The sequence below is a fragment of the Paramormyrops kingsleyae genome, chromosome 5 (assembly GCF_048594095.1).
Source record: "Paramormyrops kingsleyae isolate MSU_618 chromosome 5, PKINGS_0.4, whole genome shotgun sequence".
Taxonomy (NCBI): domain Eukaryota; kingdom Metazoa; phylum Chordata; class Actinopteri; order Osteoglossiformes; family Mormyridae; genus Paramormyrops; species Paramormyrops kingsleyae.
In genome coordinates, this window is record NC_132801.1 from 18355508 (window position 1) to 18376223 (window position 20716).

The 20716-nt window shown below is 42.7% G+C and overlaps 1 protein-coding gene across 2 annotated transcripts in view; it reads right to left on the reverse strand.

Annotated features, from left to right (window-relative positions):
- Nucleotides 1-20716, reverse strand: part of radil2b (Ras association and DIL domains 2b) — a 34221-nt gene that overhangs the window by 7209 nt on the left and 6296 nt on the right. For both annotated transcript variants that reach the window (XM_023831251.2, XM_023831250.2), the window contains exons 3-10: nt 18825-19060; nt 15419-15774; nt 10635-11321; nt 10419-10456; nt 10032-10195; nt 9623-9729; nt 2733-2952; nt 2432-2604 (exon numbers count right to left, since the gene is read on the reverse strand). In XM_023831251.2, coding sequence (XP_023687019.1) covers nt 2432-2604; nt 2733-2952; nt 9623-9729; nt 10032-10195; nt 10419-10456; nt 10635-11321; nt 15419-15774; nt 18825-19060 — 1981 coding nt within the window. The remainder of the gene's footprint in view (nt 1-2431; nt 2605-2732; nt 2953-9622; nt 9730-10031; nt 10196-10418; nt 10457-10634; nt 11322-15418; nt 15775-18824; nt 19061-20716) is intronic.

The following is a 20716-nucleotide window of genomic DNA, read 5'->3' on the forward strand; positions in this document are numbered from 1 at the left end:
TTGTGCCAGCAGCTAAAAAAAACAAAGGCTTGAAAAAGCAACATATTAACAGGTGGATGATATAGCAGTGGAACATCTGAAAGGGTGTGACAGTCCGAGAGCATGTGACAAACAATAAAAGAGGTTAATGACAGAGCAGTATCACGCAAGCACAGCACCACCAAAATGTCACCCCTGCACCAATTCCTCTCAGTAGCACTGGCATTCAGTCCAATCACACAATGCCTTCATAACATACTGTATATGACTGTAAGCTATGCAGTGTGAGCTTCTGTGAGGGCACAGTTAATGTCATTGCTACATTATGGGCAGAGGAGAAAACCAAATCAATAAGAACCCGAAAGTAATATGTCAACTCAAGTTTCATCATTAACGACTGAATTCTGCTTAGGTTTGAATTAATGTGGGTTCAAATCCTGCTCTTGCTCTATATATGTGTGTGTGGGGGGGGTTTAGGTTTATATTACATTATGGGGACCAAATGACATTATGACCAAATGATATTTTGATGTTGTGGGGACTGTTCTTCAGGTCCTCACAAAGGTCTGTGAATGCAATCAAAAATCTAAAAATGCCGAAAATCTTGTATTTTGTTTGGCTCCTTATGGTTAAGGTCAGGGCTGGGTAGGGGTTAAGGTCATCATGTTGGGATTAGAGTTTTCCCCATAGAAATGAATGGAGTCCCCACAAAGATATAATTACAAACCTGTGTATGTGTGTGTGTACACATACCCTGGCATCCTGTACAGGGTGTCCCTCTGCCCTGTGCCCTATGCTGCCTGGGATTGGCTCTAGTCCCCAAGCAACCCCGCACTAGAGAAGCATCCAGAAGATGGATGGGTGTGCATAAATGCCTGAATACAATTCAACAAATAAATAAAATGATGAATAAGCCTTTTTACAGTATATTGTTCCTCTATATCGTGACTGTGATAAAGGTCTTTTATTATTAATTGCTAATGACCCGGAAAAGCCTGTGGTGTTTGGGTGACAGCCATCTAAATCATCTGATAGTATTCAGACCATTTTTGGAAAGGAAAGAGAACTCACACCCAAAAACCCTCGCATTTCCCCTAGTAAGCGGGAATAGCTTCTACGTGAGATCATGACCTGCCGGCACTGAGGTCATGCTCACACTCAGTATCCTCCTTTATTCTGTGATTAACAAAGGAAGGGCGGGACCTCGGCCGCTTGCAAATATTACTGGGTAACAGGTTTGGGGAATCGGGGTTGTGGTTTATCTGGGACACATCGTAAGCAGCATGTATCAGTGTCATCAGAACAATTCAATAGAATAGTAAAACTTTCACTCACAGTTTAGTCCTTATTTGCAAAAACTCGAGTGTAAACTGTTTAATGCAGAACTTCTGGTGTTTTCTCTTTGCTATAAACCATTCTGTCTGCAGCACACACTGGCCAAACCCCATTCTCTTATTTAGGGATTATGAGAAACAGCACAAGCTGCTACGTCCAAACAAAGCCAGAAATCCTTAATGCCTCACAGTGTATCTTGGCCCAACTGCATTGATAACATGTAATGCATTCCGCATTGGTTCCAATCCATATTGGTATAATAAATAAATATTTTCAGTCTTCAGTGTATAGTAAGAAAATAAATACTTCATGCAAATTCTTTGGTGTTTTGTAAGCACCAGCCAAGTCGACAACAATGAGAATTACTGCACATGTTTGTGGTTCCATAACTGCAATTCTATGGAGCTTTCGGCTGCCAAAATGCATTCAGATCTAGGGCAAATGACAAATGTTTTTAATCATTTAAATGGGTCTGAAACATGTTGGATTAGAATTTTTCTTGATTGGTCCCATTTTTTGGGGGTTTGTGGGTTGTTCTTAAGTTCTTAAAAGATGAAAGCAAAACAAATACAGCATGGTGTTCGCATTAGGGGAAACTGAAGAGCGAATATGTCACACACTTCTGCTAAAGCGCATTTAACTGATTACACAACACTGTACCCATACAAATCTAAATCCACACAAGAATCTGGGTATTGAAAAAAGTCTCCCAAATCTTTTGCTTATTTTTGTTCAGACATGGAAGCAAACATCCTAAATACATCCTTTTTCACTTCAAAAACAATACATTGATATTTAAGTGTCAAGAAAAACGAAAAATGCTATATAAAACAGTTTGTAATACTATCTGCATTTTGGGAACTAAGTACGGTTTTGAGGATTTCTTTTAAAAAGTGCGGTGGAATACTGTTCATGACTATTCCAAGTAGAACCTAGGAGACCTATCTGTATAATTACAGTGCAGTGTGCAGTGATGTGAGCCTTTAGCTTATAAGTTAGCTTCAAGGCAAGGGGTCTTCACTGTCTAATCAGGGACTTTCAAAAATGACATAGAAACATTGTATAGAAGAAAAAGACAAATGAACACATCCAGAGTAGAGAATGATGCTTTTCTGACCTGCAGCAGGTACTCCTTGGGTGTGGCCAGAAGGTTGACAGCAGAGGAGAGTTTCTGGAAGAAGTCCAGCGCTAAGTCACTCAGCCCGATGCCCTGTACCCAGTCCATAAGGAGGTCCAGATTAGCCTGGATCTGAACCCCTTTTGACCACTTGTAAAATCCACCTCCAGAACCTTTACACGGAACAATGTTGCATGAGTAATTTCGCTAAATTAAAATAAACAACTACGTCTTTGAGGAACTCAACAGACGCCAGTTGTTGGTAAGGCTCCAGAAATCCAGCAATGGAGTTTACACTCACCTCTCTCCATCAGTGCATTGAAGAGTGAGGCATTGATGAAGAAGAAGAGGTAGGCAAAAAGCTGGGAGGTGATCTCTGAGTGCACCTGGAACGAGTTGAGCAGCTGCAGGGTCTGCTTTAGGATGGCCAGGACACTGCTGACGCCCTCAGGATCCGCCAGCTGTCCACTCTCTGAGAAGGGGTTACTGTCCAGCAGGGCGGGCAGGTCTGCATAGAGAGTCTGGAGGAGGAGAGGGATGAGTAGAGACCAGTGTCTCTACAGGACTCTACAGCAAAGGAGCAAGTTTCTTCCATGTTCCTGTTAATCAGGTCACTACTTTGCTCTTAGTCTTCTTACTAAATATGACTTTAATATGTATTAATAATTAACTTTACAGCCCTTTGAAAAATAAATTGACATGAATGCTTCTGCTCTACAAACACAACCAACTCATGCTGCCTCTGCTGTTACAGGTTCATGAATTTTTGATGTGAGAAGATATGAATGTATTAAAATTTCTATGCGCTATAGGCTCCCAGGCTGGGGGATCAAACCCCACCCCCAACCTGCGTGTTTGCATGCTCTGCTTCACTCACACAGTCCAAAGACATGCAATCAGGCAAAATGCTTCTCTAAACAGTCTATCTTTTGTGGGCATGTGGTCCCTGAACTGGATTAGCATCCTGTACAGGGTGCTGCCCTGCTTAGTCCCCTGCGCTGCCTGGGATAGACTCTAGGTTCACCATGACCCTGTACTAGACAAGTCGTCTGAAAGATGAATGGATGGAACTTAAAGATCAAGGCCATTTTGGGAGTAAAACAGCAAAAATTACAAGTTAAAGAGCAGAAATGCACTGTAAAAACAGCTTACTGAGGAATTCTGTGAAGTACCCGGCCTTCCGATTGCTGAGTCCAGGCAAAATGAAAAAGGACAGGCTGACCTTTCTATAGATCCATAAATCCAAGGCTAAATTATCCTCAAGCAATAGAGCCTTGTGTTTCTGCTACTTTCTTTCCCACTACTAAGTTCCAGCAGCCGTGGTTCTGTCCTGGCCAGAAGACGGGCAGCTCCGGAGGTTCTGCTTCTCTTTCCAGCATGCAAAAAACAATTTATAAGCTACGTGCTGCACATACATCCAACTGCCTGCCACTGTCATTTTTCAAAATATACGATTGTTTTTTGAAGCTCTCCAAAGCTAACTTACAGCAAGAATCTCCTGCCCAACGTCCAACATCCGGGCTCTTCAGAGTATGCAGACTCCACAAAAATGATGCAGACTCCATCCAAAACCACAGCCAAGAACTCACGTTTTTTCCAACATTCTGACATATAACATTACTTGGTGCAAATGAATTACTAGATATTAAAGTAACAATAATTCTTTATTGATTCCTACTGGGGGAGATTTGACTTTTAATAACACGTGTAGTAATCGAATTTCAAGTGGTCATCTATTCAATGGTCTGGATTAGGTTGCATGGACTGGTGGGTAAATCTGTCAAATCAAGCCCGCAGCATTTATCAGGAGCTCAGAGTCGGTCCTGGGAGTCACTACATCTCTTTCTACAGGAACCGTAGCTGCAAAAACACGCCTTTGTTTTCTGGGCAACACCAGCAGCTGCTTCCTCCCAGAGCAGATGGAACTGCGTGGAGTACCCCGAAAGAAAACACCGAGTTTAATCTCTGTTATTCTAGGTCTAGAAAGTCAGTTAACCTTATTCACTGCTCTGTTTGTTTTTGATATAAATTTTCTCAAAAAAAAAAATACCCACCACTAATCTGAGAACAGAGTCTGCATGCGCACTGCTGAATGCTTTTAGAGCGACCAAATATGCAATGGTTGCAGAGAGGGGGAGGACTGAGACATAATGAAACTATTCTCAATGAGACCACGTATGGTGAAGCACAAGAGGAAATAAGCGTTTTTGTGAAGGACACAGCGTTAGCTGGTTTCAGATGAACCTTCTCAGCAGGACAGACAGAGGCCGCATGGCTGCTGTGAGGGCCGCATGGCTGCTGTGAGGCCGCATGGCTGCTGTGAGGGCCGCATGGCTGCTGTGAGGGCCGCATGGCTGCTGTGAGGCCGCATGGCTGCTGTGAGGCCGCAGGAGTGAGCCGGGACGCCTGTGTAGTACTTATGCTGCCACACTTCCAGCAGGACAGCTCACTTATTCACTGCCCTTAGCATACGAGACAATGGGGCCAGTGTCAAGGCCATCGAGGAAAGAGGGCCTAGTTCCACCACTGGAATTAATAAAATTAAAAATAAGCACTACCATTACTACATGAGTACGGCCATTGTGCGCCTGATCTGCTGGACAATAGAATTCAGTCCTGACAGTCTGTAATAAGACGAAGACCTAGCTCAATCAGAGACTTAAATCAAACTATTACTATTTCTGTAGCATCCACTTATCTGGTCAAAGCTAATCCAAGATGCAAGGAGGACAACGCCACGCCCATCTCTTATCTTGCCACTGGAACCATGTGCTTCACTATACTATCATCAACATTGTTATTTAAATGCCAGCTTGTCTTTGCTAGATTGCTAGTATCACTATATGTTGACATTTGTATAGAAAGTTGCCCTTTTGTTCTGTCATTTGTATGACGAGGGGTCATCCGCCAGACGTTAGCTTCCCATTGCATTGTGGTACAGATCGAGCTTCATGGTGTACATCATCTGCTCACTGTAATTTGCAGTGATTTGTGGGTATTTTACACTGCATTATATAGTCAGTTGGAACTTATCTTACAAACAGCAGTACAAAAGGGCAGACTGATTATATTATGCACTCTTTAGGGATATCTCCTCCATACAATCTGATACATACTTAGATCACGCCCCCTTCAATATCCTATGTTCCTGATTGGTGTCATCTAATGATTCTGAGAGAATTGTTTTTTCGCCAAGAACTATTAGGGAGTGATTTTGAATACAATCGTAGTCCTGCTGACCCCACCAACCATAGGCATGAATGCTTGAAGGCTGCTTAATCCATGAGACTGTGGGAAGTAAGAGCCACTGTCATGTAATTAAGACCAAAGTAATTTTGTTTCCCCCTAAGAACCTGAGTCTGACAACAGGGCCCAGAAATCACTTTACGTACAAAACATATTGCAGGTCATCACAGAACCAACACAGTTGGGTCAAATACAGTTAGGAGAGAACTGCACTAATGCACTGCTGATGACAGGACCATGAAAGCCACAGTGACAAGCCTGAGTCACGGCTTCTTATTCTTTTTACACTGAGTAAGTGCAATGAGCAGCAAGAGTCAGGTGTGCAGGCTGGGTAGCTATGGCAACCATCACCACACTTTCTCCACGTTCATCTAGGGCATGACAAATGCAACGAGGGGGAGGGACACTGAGGCAAATGAGCCTGAAATTTAAATCATGGGAAATTACCAGCATTTACAAAACAATAGGTACCATATTTACAGTGTTTCCAGGTCACGATTAGCATACCATCCATCATGTAATGTGGCACAAAAAATACATATGATTTGAAACAAAAATACACGATATTTAAATATTTAAGTAGAATTTTATAAACACAGTGATATATTTTAATCACAAAATATTTATCTGGATTTTCTCTCACTGGACAGGTGTCCTGCTTGTGAGACAGCAGTAAGAACGATAAAAACTGGGTCATTCTTGGTACTGGCTAGTACTGAGTGTTACTATATACAGAGCCTGTTCTGCTGGACTTTTAGAATCATCTGGTGCTGTCCAGCCCCTCGTCCTAGTTAGCCACAAGATTTTATCTATAGCAAAGATTTCTTTTTCAATGATGCCTGTGTTATTAAATTCAGCTCTCTGTAATTATTTAATTTCTATTTTCATTTTGAATGTTCAGCGAACCAATTCAGATTTTAATTTAAGGGTCGTAACATCCTCCAATATTTAAGAGGCAGTCGATGTCGCTTAGCCATTAAGCCAGTTTAATGTAAAACACTTCTAATTGAAATGTTCTTCCCTGCTTTGGTTAGCCACAGACCATGACAGGTCCCTGGTTTGTATAGACCACACTGAGAAAAGTGAAAAATTCTCGGCCAGTGTTCACCCCAGAATAATCCGGTGACATACAGCATGACGTAACATTCACCACGTAGCTAATTCCCATTCACTCAACTGTCGGTGACTCTCTCTGGAGCCTTAGTAGCTGTGGGTCACGCCTCCCGCTCCCCTTTCCTGCACAGGAAACAGACAGTGAGGATGCTTTCCCTCCATGAACCCTACTCCTCTTCTGGCTCCAGCTGCTTCCTGATTGGCTAAAGTGATTACGCACATTCTGCTTTCACTGAAATCATCGTTAACCTCTCGACGCCCCTTGCCATCAGTGGAATTGTACTGGTTCTACTCTTAGCAGGTCACTTGCCAACAGACACGGCAGGATAACAAGAAAAATGTTACAGGATGTACCGTGATTCACGGACCAATAACTGTGTGAACCATCCAGCAGAACGTTTTTTTTTTTCTTTTTTCCAACCAGTTTCCCCAGGATTATGGTAATGCTGACGGTTTCCAAAAAAATTTTATGGAAACAGTATGGGTAGGACACAGGATTTACGACAACGTCTATGGCAATTAATACCACAAAACCTTAGTTCGAAAAAACGAAAACATCAGAAATACAATATGGAGTTTAAAAGAATCGTTAAAAGTTAAAAGATGTTGTCCTTTATTTCTCATACTTAAGGCTCACATTTTAGTAAAGGTATTGTTTTCTGCCTTTAGGAAGTCATTTTTGAATAATATGGCTCTTAAGCTCATATTTTACTTTCCAACTTAGTTTCCACTGACATATATGAAATTTCAATTTTAAGAAGTTTGATATATGCAGTGGTGCACAAGAAACAAATTTAAGCCAAATGTCTGCAGGTACTGCAGCCAAACACAACTAACTCCAATACTATTTAATTTAGTTAACTGAAGTATCATGTTCTATTCTTCATTCAGAACAAAAGCCTACCAAAAAGCAAAGGTTTTTATCCAATATCATTTTTATTACCATCAATCAGCGATGAACATAAAAGAATGTAAAGCTAAATGAAGGACCAGAATGCAGTTGGGTTTTAGCACCTACATGGCCTGTAAGTAAAAAACGATGATTGGCCATTATGTGGGTAACATGTCTAAATGGTCCTCCTGCTGTCCAAGATCCGCTCGCAGTACATCACACAGCAGGATTGGACAGCAGCACTTCTGACTGTGCCTACCCACCATTAGCACTCCTGGTGTTTCAAAAGACACAGCTGCTCGGCTCGGTATTGATGTAGGAATATTTTCCTGTGCCCCTTTCACGGAAATGCAAGAATTTGACTACTGGTTGTGCCTCTAAACAGTCACTGAGTTGTATAGACAGAGAACAAACAGCCACTCATATTGCTGTCCTGCAACATGTTAACTCTCATGCTTCTCACATCAACTAAAACGATTTTTTCATTTGAAAAACTTGAGAAACTACAGTCTAATCATTTGACATAAAATTTGACAATCTGATCCACTTGATATAATACAGTGGAAACCGTAATGCTGCATGCAGCATTAGCCTCAGGTAGCCAGCCAAAAACAGACAGGTTACCACAAGGCAAAGTAGGCTTATCAAGGTAAAGTAAAAAAAAAAAAATACCGCAGATTTATTTTTCCCATATGTTGTCATGTTTAAAAGACCCAAAATGAAAAACTCTGAGGGGAGTATTTGATGACTATAAGCAAGTTATTTTAACAGTATTTGTAAAGGAATGATTCTATCCCAAAGTTTTTGATCCATATCAAAAATATTTCAAGGTTTAAAAATCCAACTGAATAACTGACCAAAGAATTGGAAAAAAAAAGTTCATTTTTCTTCTTTAACTAAGCAGATAAAACATATTTTATAATATAATAATAATAATGTTTTAGTACATATAAAGGTATAAAATCATACAACATAAAAGCCAATTAAAAAGTAATAGACATCCTGGACCAATCACTGTCCTCCTATTCCCTGTCCAAATGTTCCGTGAATTAATTTTCCATCCCTATGCAAGCCCTTCTCTCCCTCCCCCCCCCCCCCCCCCAGGAGTACCGCCTCCATACAAACCACATCTCTCAGATCTGTGAAGCTGAACAATGTTCCCTTACTGAGCAAACAAGAATGACCAAAGCAGCCATGGGGGTATGTGTATGCGGCAAATTATTCTTTCAAACTTTGGCAAGAGGAAATTCATTCCAGATCCAAAAAGAATGATAGCCATTATATAACCAAATAAAATTATTTTAAGAAATTTGATTTAATCACTGAGATGCATGGACATGAAAATTAGTTCCATTACTATCTGCTGGCATTTTATGAAATATTCAGAGAGACTTGCTGAGTCTGTAAAGGCAAAAAAACCACAAGCTGAAGCAGTACTGAAAACGTGAGCCAAAGCCTGGCCTGGGAGCCGCACAAAGTAGGACAGATTCGAGTTTGTGAGTCACAAACAAAATCAGGCCGAGTGGAGCCTTGCTGGGAGTATGAGAACCGCTCAGTGGAACTTGCAAAGCTAGCATCTGAGCACCAGGTGATGAACATGTATTGTGCAACACAGACATAAAGCTCAGCTTTATCATTTTGAAAGTGCTGCTAAGTTCTCTACATCTTGGTCTAATCATTTCTCCATATGGTTTGTATCTAGCACATGTTCCTGCCCAAGGAGAAGACCTTTATTTTCTTTGGTTAATGTCAGCTATTTGCAAGAAGACAGCACTGTTTATCTGTGCACTTTCTGCATTTAGATTTACTTTGGTGGGCTTTTTCACGGACATCTGTACTATCTAAACAGCTATACAGTTGTCTTCACATGCTAGCACCTCATTTCAGAGAAACTAGGGATTAAAAGACGTTGTGGGACAGATGAGAATGAAGTTGCTCACCTTAGTGAGGTAGTAGACTGACTGTTGGAATGTAAACATAATGACTTCCTCCAGGACAGTCACTGACTCCTCCATAGCTGACCGTGATAGATCAGAATCCACCAGGCCTGAAAGAATCATGAAAACATCACCTATTAAAGTACTCACTGCTAATCATTTGGTCATTTTGATTGGATGAATCAAACGGCTATTTATACCCACAAGATCGCCATTGTATATTTGACAGAAATAATATATTACTGAACTTAAGTATGACTTGTTCTTCTCTAGAGAAGCAGAAGTACAGTATCTCTCACAATGGTACCACTGCTACAGATGCACAGTGTAAATGCAAACGCTGCCTTGTTTCTTTCTTGGAGTGTTATCATCAGGAGGTGAGAGGAGTACCTGTCCTTGTGCCTTAGCGTACCTTCTGGATTCCACGGCAGCAGGCTGGGTACTTCCTGCTGGATGAAGTGAAGCAGCTCGATGGAGTTAGCCATCCACAGCACCAGCGGCTGCAGGCCTGGGATCAGTTCATCCATGGTGGGCAGGCGCACTTCTGCTGACTCTGGCTGCCCATCATTAGCACCCCTGGTGTTTCGAAAGACAGAGCCGTTCGGTATTGAAGTACGTATCACTGACAAAGATAGCACCACCCCCCCCCTCCCCAGATGATCACGATATTCACGTCATTTTAACAAAAAGCCCAATAAAATGATCAAATACAGTTTGTTGGTGGGAGAGGGGTGACAAACAACAATATCGACATATAGTTCGGATTATATAAAACAATTGCTAAAAAGCATTGACTCACACTTCTGGCTGTATCGCTGCAAGCTCTTTGGTCCTTTCCTGCAACGAGCAAATGAAGAGTACCCAATTAAAAGTTTAATAATTGAAAACAGATCCATTGAAAGACACGGATGCAAAAAATGAGGACATATTTTCTCAAGATATTGCAGAAGCCTTTACTCAAAAGAGCCTGAGGACACCTCGGGTAAAAGGTAAAACAGTGGTGCTGGAAGCTTACCCACATAGCGACTTGCACTTGGCTTGCGATCCGGAGGAGAAGGCGGCGCAGTTCTGCTGTCTGGCACCGAGTGGCCGAATGCTGAATGCACAGGCAGAGCAGGAATGCCGGAGTCAGCTTGGGCTCGGCGCTCTGGGGATCCGCCATAGCGATAATCTCCTGAAGGATACGATCTTCCAGTTCCAGCGGATACTGCAAGACGAGATCTCGGCCATCTGTGTCCTGGAGGCTGGGAGGGGTATTCTCCGACCCCGGTAGCCTCTTTTGGGTCTCGGTGAGACAGGAGCCACATGTGTGACAGAGGACCGACTCCGTCCGGGCACAGCGGGGCTTGCTTAACCAGAGGCGTGTTTGGCATTCTGGAGCGGCTATTGGGTCCTTAAACATGAAGATATAGTGACTTCCCAGATGGATCAGGTCACCAGATTGGAGCTCAACCTCATCTTTTAGAAGGATGCCATTGCGCTTGATGAGGGCACCATGGAAAGGACTCAGCACTGTGATGGCCTTCCTCCTGTCCTCCAGGCCGGAGACCTCCACACGCCTTACGCAGCAGTGCTGGGGCTGGATGTCTGGTGCCACAAGGTGAACATCCACGTTTGGTCTTTCCACTTCTTCACCTGTCGAGTAGTCACTGCATCGGCCAAAGGTGGTACCCGACCCACTGATCAGATAGATGAGAAAATCCTGGAAGGAACACAGTCATTTCAATGTTTCTGCTGGGAACGCTTCTCCATGGCAGCCAACGGCACAAAAATATCTAACCAGCTACTCAATCATCTAATCCAACACTTTAGTGACTTACTCAGGAAACAACCTTCTTGCCCAACCCCCCAAGCACGTGTTACAGAATTCAGTCGGTCAACGGCACTTATAGGCTATATTACGTTATCATTTAGCAGACGCTCTTATAAAGCTCTAATATAATGAGCTTACTCATTTTCCAAGGAAAAGAAAAACAGACAAGGTGGGCAAACAGAGCAGGCATTTAGCTAGGTGGGGGGCGACGACACATCTCTCCCCTCGCTCTGTTATACCCTATTCACACGCAAACTGAAATCCGCTAATATCGCTATTTTACCGTTAATGTGTCGTGTCGGAATGGGAGCAAAACGGCAAAGTGTGCCCATTAATCTACCCCATGGCAACCTAGTAACATTAGTGGTAACTGTCACTGAAAAATAAATAGCCTATATTAATTCATATAATTACTAAATGTTCGTTACCATACCTACAATAATGGTCTGTTGTCTGCATTTTTTCCCCATAGTACCGCCCCCACCCCGGTCACATTGCCCCCATGCCAAACCTTTTGATCCACAGGAAACACAGCATTTTATTATTAAATTTGACAGTGTTCATGACAGCTTCCTAGACCTGGAAGAAGCGTCCAAGAAAAACCACGAAACGTCTCACAGGAGCTCAGAAATTCAGGAGGTGATTAAAATGTTTTAATCCACAAATTCAATATGACACAAATCAAATAAAGCAATTAAAATCCGATATTTAAACTCAAAATATGGCTGAGCTGTAAAGAGATTTACAGGAATATGACACTAATCATAGTTTGACTAAATTATGGAATTCAGTACTGAGTGCCAAGGACCCAACCAGTAAGGCAAATTATGACCAACCTCCTCCATGATGCCAGTCATTTTTTTACTAGTCCAAGCCGAAGGCATTACTATTCTCTTTAATTTTGTCCATTGTTTTTTTTTTGATATTATACTAAATATAAAGCAAAGAGTTCTCATTACTATTAAAACATCCCTTAAATATAATATATGTTTTCCTCTTCAGTTCTCCACGTGACTTCTCCACACTCCATTTGGAAAGCAGTTGGACTGTCCAGAGAACACAAAACCATAAATTGTTGAGGTCACGTGGATCTGTAACTTTATCAACAAACACGATGTGGCTGCAGTTGACATGTGGTTGATATATAATATCTCTGGGTGAATTTAGTCAAACAATAGCAGGCCAATCGGTTCTCTGCAAAGAGAGAATGAATTCACAGAATATACAGAGTTGACAAAATAACAGAAGCATATAAAAAAGGAATTCAACTTGAAGTAACTAAATCACAATTACAAATGCAGCTAAAAAGGTCAGTCACTTCACAATAATTGCCAGTATGTGTCAGTTATAAAAGAGGTCTGACAATTAGAACTATGACGTGTCAATTTTCAAACTAACATGAGGCAACTCATGTTAAAAAAGTCATTACCTGAATTCCAGGGGCATCAGTCACAAAAACTCTCAAAAATTATAACAGCGTATCTAAAACATGGACAAACTGCATCAGCAAAGAACAACTGTTGCCTGACTGATAGGAACCCATGGACACTTAACAGGATAGTTTCTAAGCACCACACAAATACAGCAGCAAGTGAATCAGCACGTTTGTGACACAGTCTCAACAAAAACTACTTTGTAAACTTCACAAAGGTGCAATTTACAGCAGAGCTGCCATTCAGAAAGCTTTTGTATGCAGGGCCAATACACAAAGACTCCTGCACCCCTGCATTATAAGGAAACAATATGGTTTGATGAGTCATCAACCTTTTCCCTACATGTTGTCTATGTCTGGAGAAAGTCAAAGGATGCCTTCAAAGCAAAATGCCAATTGTCAGCTCTTAAATATGGTGGGGAATCCCTGATAGTAATGGCGGTCTTCATGCTCTGCATGGTCATATAATGGCCAAGAAGTAAGAGGTCATTCAGGACCAGGTGCATGCAATCGGTGCAAAGACTGTCCCCTCGTTATGTCCGCATACTTCAAGGTGATAATACTTCCACATACACCGCTAAACATATTCCAGGGTGGTCTCAGAAACACCAGTATGAATTTAAATCCTTTAAATTAGTTCCCAAAACGCAGCAGCATTTAACATTTATGGGATGTCCTGGAGTGCATATGCACCTGCTTCATCGCTCAAAGAACGAGAGGCCATTATTCATGAAGAATCATCCGCTGTCCTACTACGGCAACTTCAGAATAGCGTTCCAAGAAAGACAGCCGCTATTAGGCAAGAAGTGCCCCTACTCTTTGATATTAATACCTATGTGTTTCTCTTATTTTGTCCACCGCCCCTGTATATTTGAGTTCTGAAGAATATATTTATTCAAAGTTTACATTCAACAATGAAACAAGAAAATTATTCACGTCTTATATGAGAAAACACAAGAATACCTATTTTCCAATACAGTTCTGTAATTTTTGGTAATATTTAATAAACTCACCTATGCTGCTCTATAAACACACAAACCCACCAGAAGCTACTTTTAACCTAACTGATACTTCTAGACCCATTTTTAAAATTACATTCCAGATTTTTATCCTAAAACATTTGGATTCTCTGCAGGAAATTACCTAATGCTACACAACTAACCATTTTTAAAACCACTTTATATTCACCATCCTCATTGGGGATCCTCATTCTCGCTGATTCACTGATCACTGATTCAGCTGCATTCTGACCAAGTTAAAGTATCCTGTTCTGCTCATTCCCAGTTACCCCACAGCTCCAGGCTAGGGGGCCAGCACCTGCTGCTGGGAGGGTATATAGCCCACATCCTGAGGCCCAAACAATAAGACGGACGGAAGATTAATATTGCTCTGTGCTTCTGTCAGTCATCAAACCAGAAAAGACAGTCATTATGTTTTATTAAAGTAAGCCCCAACTATTTTGTCATTAGTCATCCGACCCATCACTGAAGCCTCTGTTAGACCCTGTGAGTTGTAAAACTCAGCAGAGAGTGGATGTTTGGGGGACAGAACTAAAAAAAAGGAAAAAGAAATCTGGAAGGTGGATTAAGAAACAAAATCACGGCGAGTTTTGTATTACACAGGATATTACAGGTTTACAGAAAACCTAGTCAGGACCAAATTGTCAGTGTTCAGCATTATATATTTACAGTACATCAGGCCTACTGTAACATTTCCCTTGTTTTTTTTCTTAGCATTTAAATCTATAATATCGCTGTTGTGTATATGACGCCGATAAGACCGGATCCGGGGTGACAGCTTGTTAAAGCAAAGCACAAAGCCACATGGCTGCATGTGACAAGCCGCTGATATGACTGCGGGTGTCTCACACCTGTCAGCTCCGCTTCAGCTGGAGTCAGTCAGAGACCCGCTAATCTGTCAGGAAGGCCCGACGGGTTTTTCTATTCCCCTAATCACAGCGCTTGGCTTTCGTCCGGCCAAGCGGTCCCCTTCAAGCCTCTCTCTCTCCTTTAATCCCATCCCAAAATATAAAACACCAAGCCTTTGAAGTTCAAATGCATTATTTATATTTAGTACAGCTCGCGTTTTGTTTTCACTTAGGGCCGCCAAGAATGAATAATCATTTCATCCGCAAGCAGCCCCATGCAAGCAGAACGTAAATGAGTAGACATTGTAGTGGATGGTTACTTATGAAAAGGAAACATTTGCTGTAAATCTCAATGCTGGCAGTCAGATGGTAATTATAGCTATAGGTCTTGGTCTTGAGCACCATGCTAGAACCTTCTACTGCTGCTAGTCTCTGACCGGAAGGTATTGGGATTTACTCCACCACACTGCATCCGATCCTCTTCACTCTCTCTGCCGTTTATAAACCTTCGCAATGCTTGTAAATCTTTACCAGGCAAAGAGATCGGTGTGCACTTCTAAAGCCGCGTTCCCCCCCCCCCCGGGGAAATGAGCCTCAGAGAAAGTGAGCTCCGGGTTACCTACTGCGCCAGGATCAGGAGTGAGGGGGTGTGGAAGGTGCAGGGGAGCAGGTGGAGACTCAGCCTACCTGGCTGTAGCTGTAGCCCTCCAGGAGCAGGAAGTAGGGGAAGTCGAACGGCGGGTGGATGGAGTACTGCGTGCCGTTGTCATCGCTGCTTTCCGTGTCCTCCTTCTCCGCGCCCGGACAGCAGGTCTCCTTGTCGGCCTCGGACTCCACGCGGCCCCTGGCCAGGGTCCCGCACTCCCAGACCGCCTCCTCGCCTTCAGCGGGCAGGTCCATCTCGCTCAGGCTCCTCCACAAGCCTGGGCTGCGATCCGCATCGCTGCCGCCGTCACCACCGACGCCCCTGCGTCCTCTACTGCCGAAGGCAGAAGCCACCCGGGATCGGATCTTCTGCAGCTTACGCGCCTGGGCGTTTATGCCTGCGGAGGTAGAGTGGAGGAAATGATGAGAGGGAAGTCAGTAACGTGCTGTCTGAAGAGCAAGGAATGACAGGAGTCTGTATACTCTGCCTCTATACATCTCAGGTAAAGATCAATGTAGGCTACCAACAGAGAGGAAAGCCAGAAAATGCAGATTTGTACAGAGGAACAAATGCCAAGGCTCTTTACATTCAGACTTGTGTACGTTTCATGTAAAGATCCCAGTACTAATAGAGAGAGGAAAGTCAAAGAATGTGGTTCATAGAGGGAAAAAAATGCTATGGATGCTTGAATTTATATTTCTATACTTTTTAGGTAAAGATTCAAGTACTGCCATCCATTCAAGCTATTTCTGTTCAAGAGAATGTGAGGAGGAGGAATGGGGAAAAATACCCAGCTAAGCTGTTTGACTGTACTCTTTAAGTATGTTTAGTAAACAAAAACTTGTTTAGGATATGAAGCACACATTTGCTTTGTCTGTCGTCATTCTGAGAAAAAATCCATCACTCTCCTGTTAAGAGACATCACAACAGACTTCGGCTAAAGATCACGGTCAGCTGTGGAAATGGGAAGATTTTTTTTTTCAAGCTGTTCTGCCGAAAACATTATAAAGCGTGAGTTCAGTGGGACAGGTCCCTGGTGTGGAGGAGATAAACCTTGGTATGCCAAAGTCAGCGTTAAAGAGATCTAACAGAAAGGAAAAACACGGCATTAATTAACACGCGCAGAGACCCAGAACAGGTAACCAGAGTGAGCTCAGCCTGGGGAGATCACAGAGAAACACAATCGCGACGCCGGGGGTCTCACGCTCCGGCCGCTAACACAAACAGGATTCACGCTGTCACTCTTTCCGTTTGTATTTTCTTTCGCCTACTCCCCAGCGTTTCTCACGGCGCTTCATGGACGTGGCGCCCTGCCAGGCCCGAAATTTACTCTGCCGTGGATGCCACATCATGGGCTTGGCTGTTTAACGAGTAGCTATTATGATACCGTTAAAACAGCAGGGCACAGACGTCACAATGCCAAAGCCGATCTGCGCTTCACGTAGCTTCCTGCAGACGGTAATACAGCTGAACAAATACACCGCTGCCAGTGTTCCACTGGTAAAGGGCCGCTTATCATGCTCTGGATCAGCACATTATTTTTAAATGACTAGATAAAGCCGCTGGTCTCTGCAGCTCTCAGAAGGATGCCAGTGCGTTAGATCATCCACCATAACCGATTAACAGGGCTCTGCGCAGGCCTGGCTGCTCTTCTTACAAACGCTGCCCTTTGACAGCATTATCGGCAAGCAATGCAGATGAGAGCTGTCAGTGCTGTTCTTGCCCAACAGGACAGAGCTGAACGTATAATAGTTATTCAAACCACAAGCCATAAATGGAAACACATAAATGCATTTTAGTGATCTTGTTTTCCATTACTCAACCCACTGACTGCTTTATTCACTAGATTGGCTGAAGAATGATTAAGGGCAGAAAAGCCTTAAATTAAGCTGTTTCATGGAATAATCAACTTTTTCTGAAACTATAACGTAAGAATAAACAATGTCTTACAATATATAAAAAATCTTTACATTAAAATGGTCTACACACTTTTTACTTAGCTTTAAATATTATACTTTAAATGCAAGCCTGTAAAACAAAACATTCAATTCAATACTAAAAAAATACATTTAAATTTATTATAAAAATAAATAATAAAATGGTTACAAAATGCCTCTGATTCTCTGGACTAGCCAGGCTCTGCTCTCTAACTCTGAGTCTTCATTAAGCCTTTGACAGACAAAAGCGCTAGGGGCAGATGTGCAGAGACACCTGCCTCACAGCATTAGCCAGTGACAAGATATGAGGTCCTCATTCTGTGTTCTGCTTCCAATTCCCATTGCAATGTCCCGCAGCCTCATTCTGTGTTCTGCCTCCAGTTTCCATTGCAATGTCCCGCAGCCTCATTCTGTGTTCTGCCTCCAATTCCCATTGCAATGTCCCGCAGCCTCATTCTGTGTTCTGCCTCCAGTTTCCATTGCAATGTCCCGCTGCTTCATTCTGTGTTCTGCCTCCAATTCCCATTGCAATGCCCCGCAGCCTCATTCTGTGTTCTACTTCCAGTTTCCATTGCAATGCCCTGCAGCCTCATTCTGTGTTCTGCTTCCAGTTTCCATTGCAATGCCCTGCAGCCTCATTCTGTGTTCTGCCTCCAGTTTCCATTGCAATGCCCTGCAGCCTCATTCTGTGCTCTTCCTCCAGTTTCCATTGCAATGTCCCGCTGCTTCATTCTATGTTCTGCCTCCAATTCCCATTGCAATGTCCCGCTGCTTCATTCTGTGTTCTGCCTCCAGTTTCCATTGCAATGTCCCACTGCTTCATTCTGTGTTCTGCCTCCAATTCCCATTGCAATGCCCCACAGCTTCATTCTGTGTTCTGCTTCCAGTTTCCATTGCAATGCCCTGCAGCCTCATTCTGTGTTCTGCCTCCAGTTTCCATTGCAATGTCCCACTGCTTCATTCTGTGTTCTGCCTCCAATTCCCATTGCAATGCCCCGCAGCTTCATTCTGTGTTCTGCCTCCAGTTTCCATTGCAATGCCCTACCTCTAACAGCTTCAGCAATTAATTAATCCATCCCATAATCACCATCCGTCACAAACTACCCCAGTGATCATTACATTCATGGATTTTCCAAACAGAACTAGTCTAATGTACTTTAACAAATTAGCATCTTCTCTGATTCTTTATCATCTTATCCTGAAATATTTTTTCAATATTAATAATACTGCTGTTTTTAGTTCTCTGTAAAGCATAATGTTTACTCTAAAATCTTTGAAAGCATGCATGAAAGTACTCTGTACTTAACAAGCTGGGGTCAGCAGGGCCGCATAGCGTAACGAGATCCATCCATCCATCCATTTTCTATACTTGCTTGTCCTATACAGGGTTGCAGGGATTCGGTGCTCATCCCAGAAACTACAGGCGCAAGGCAGGAATAATCCAGGACAGGGCGCCAACGCATTGCTGTATGTAACAAGATATTCAGTTAAATATAACATAGAGCCGTGCCTGCTGTGATGGTGTCCACCTCCTTCGCGTCGCGCTCCTCCACGGCGGCCCGCCTCTGGATCTCGAAACGCCGGGAATAGCCCTCCTTAGGTTTCCACAGTGACTGCAGCATAAGTGGCTTCTCGTTGTCGCCCACCACCCGCGAGCACTCCGTCTTCCACTGCCGATCTGTGCCCACATGCCCGATGACGTCACACAGCACGTAGTCCCCAGCGGCGGCCTTGTCCAGACAGTACCTGGGCACAGAGTGGGAGGTTGGTACTGATAAGCATGGTGTATGATGCTGTGGGTTAAGACTTCGTGCCTGTAATTGGAAGGTTGCAGGTTCAAATCCCATGGCTAGCTAGAGTTGTAACATTACTGAGCCCAGGAACAATGCCCTTAAGACCAATTGCTCCATACATTGTCTAACCCTGCCCTCGCAAACACATGCTGCTTTTGATGAACACGTCAGGGGGGTATTCCAGAAAGCAGGTTATGTGACATACCCGGGTAAGTTTAAGGGTAAGTTAGTGGATAACCTCAACTTTCGGTTCCAAAAACGGGGGTAATTTTCTGGGTATGTACGTAACCATAGCAGCTTACTCTCTGAATATAACCTGCTCGGTAGCAGGTTATGTTCCAGGGTCAGTTTGTTGCAGAAGGTTACTGAGCATGGCGTGCCCTTTTGATGACGATCCTGTGGACGTGGAGGCACAAATTATACAAGGTTTTTTTTCGCCGGGAGACAGTTATAAGACCGCATATTGATGTCTTTTAATTTCCTAATGATTATTTGAAAAAGCATTATCAGTTTTCGAAAGAATCGTTAATTTACTTAACATCTCTTGAAACCGCATATTGCAAATATCACAAACCCAAACCGCGGGTCTGTGCTTAGCACAGAAAACATTCTGTGCATAGCACTTCGGATTTTTGCGTCAGGGCATTTTTTGTACAATATGGGCGACGCAGAGTATGTGGGAAAGGCAACTGTGTGTAGAGCCGTTTGCACAGTATGTCTGGTACTTAACACTTCTTACACACGTTTGTACAGTTCCCTGTCCATAAAGCTCTGCGTGTTATTAAAGAGGAATTCCACGGAGTGGTAGGTTTGTCCTTTGTAGTAAAATCTATGACGCATATTTAATATGTAGTCATACTATTTATATCTATACATGTATTCATCCTGCACACACACACACACACTTGATACTTCCATATATGACTTTCTATTTCAGGGTTTCCAAATGTAATTTGGAATACATGTAATACATGTATAGTGACAATAAAAGGCATTCATTCATTCATTCATTCATAATTGGGTGCATTGAGAGCACCTACATTCCTATTAAAGCTCCTTCAATAAATGAGGGAGGCTATGTAAATAGGAAATCTATTCATAGTATCAATGTGCAGGTAACTTGATTTTGTATCCTTAATTTTTTGCCTTGTTAAAATCATCAAACTCATTACTTTTTTCCACTAACTATAGGTAATATGTGAGGCAACGCACATCATTACTAATGTTGAGGCAAAATGGCCAGGATCTGTGCATGATGCCAGAATTTTCCACGAATCATCATTATGGCAGACATTTCAGCAGGGTATGTTTTGCTTTATACAATGTGTTTTTTTCTTTTTACTATATTTGTATTGTACACTTGAATCATTACAGGACAGTACAATGGTTACTTGCTGGTTACCACTGGTCGCCCTTTATTAAGGGACAGAGCCAGCTCCTCAGATGGGGTGAGGGGAGGTGGTGGTGGGCCCCTGCCAGTTAGACGGGCTTCAGCCTTTTTTCTATTAGCTACATGACAGAAAGAATATACTAAATCGTGTTTAATAAATAGTTCAGTGATCATGTAATCAAATATTACCTTTTTGCAGAATGTTTTTGTGTTTCATTT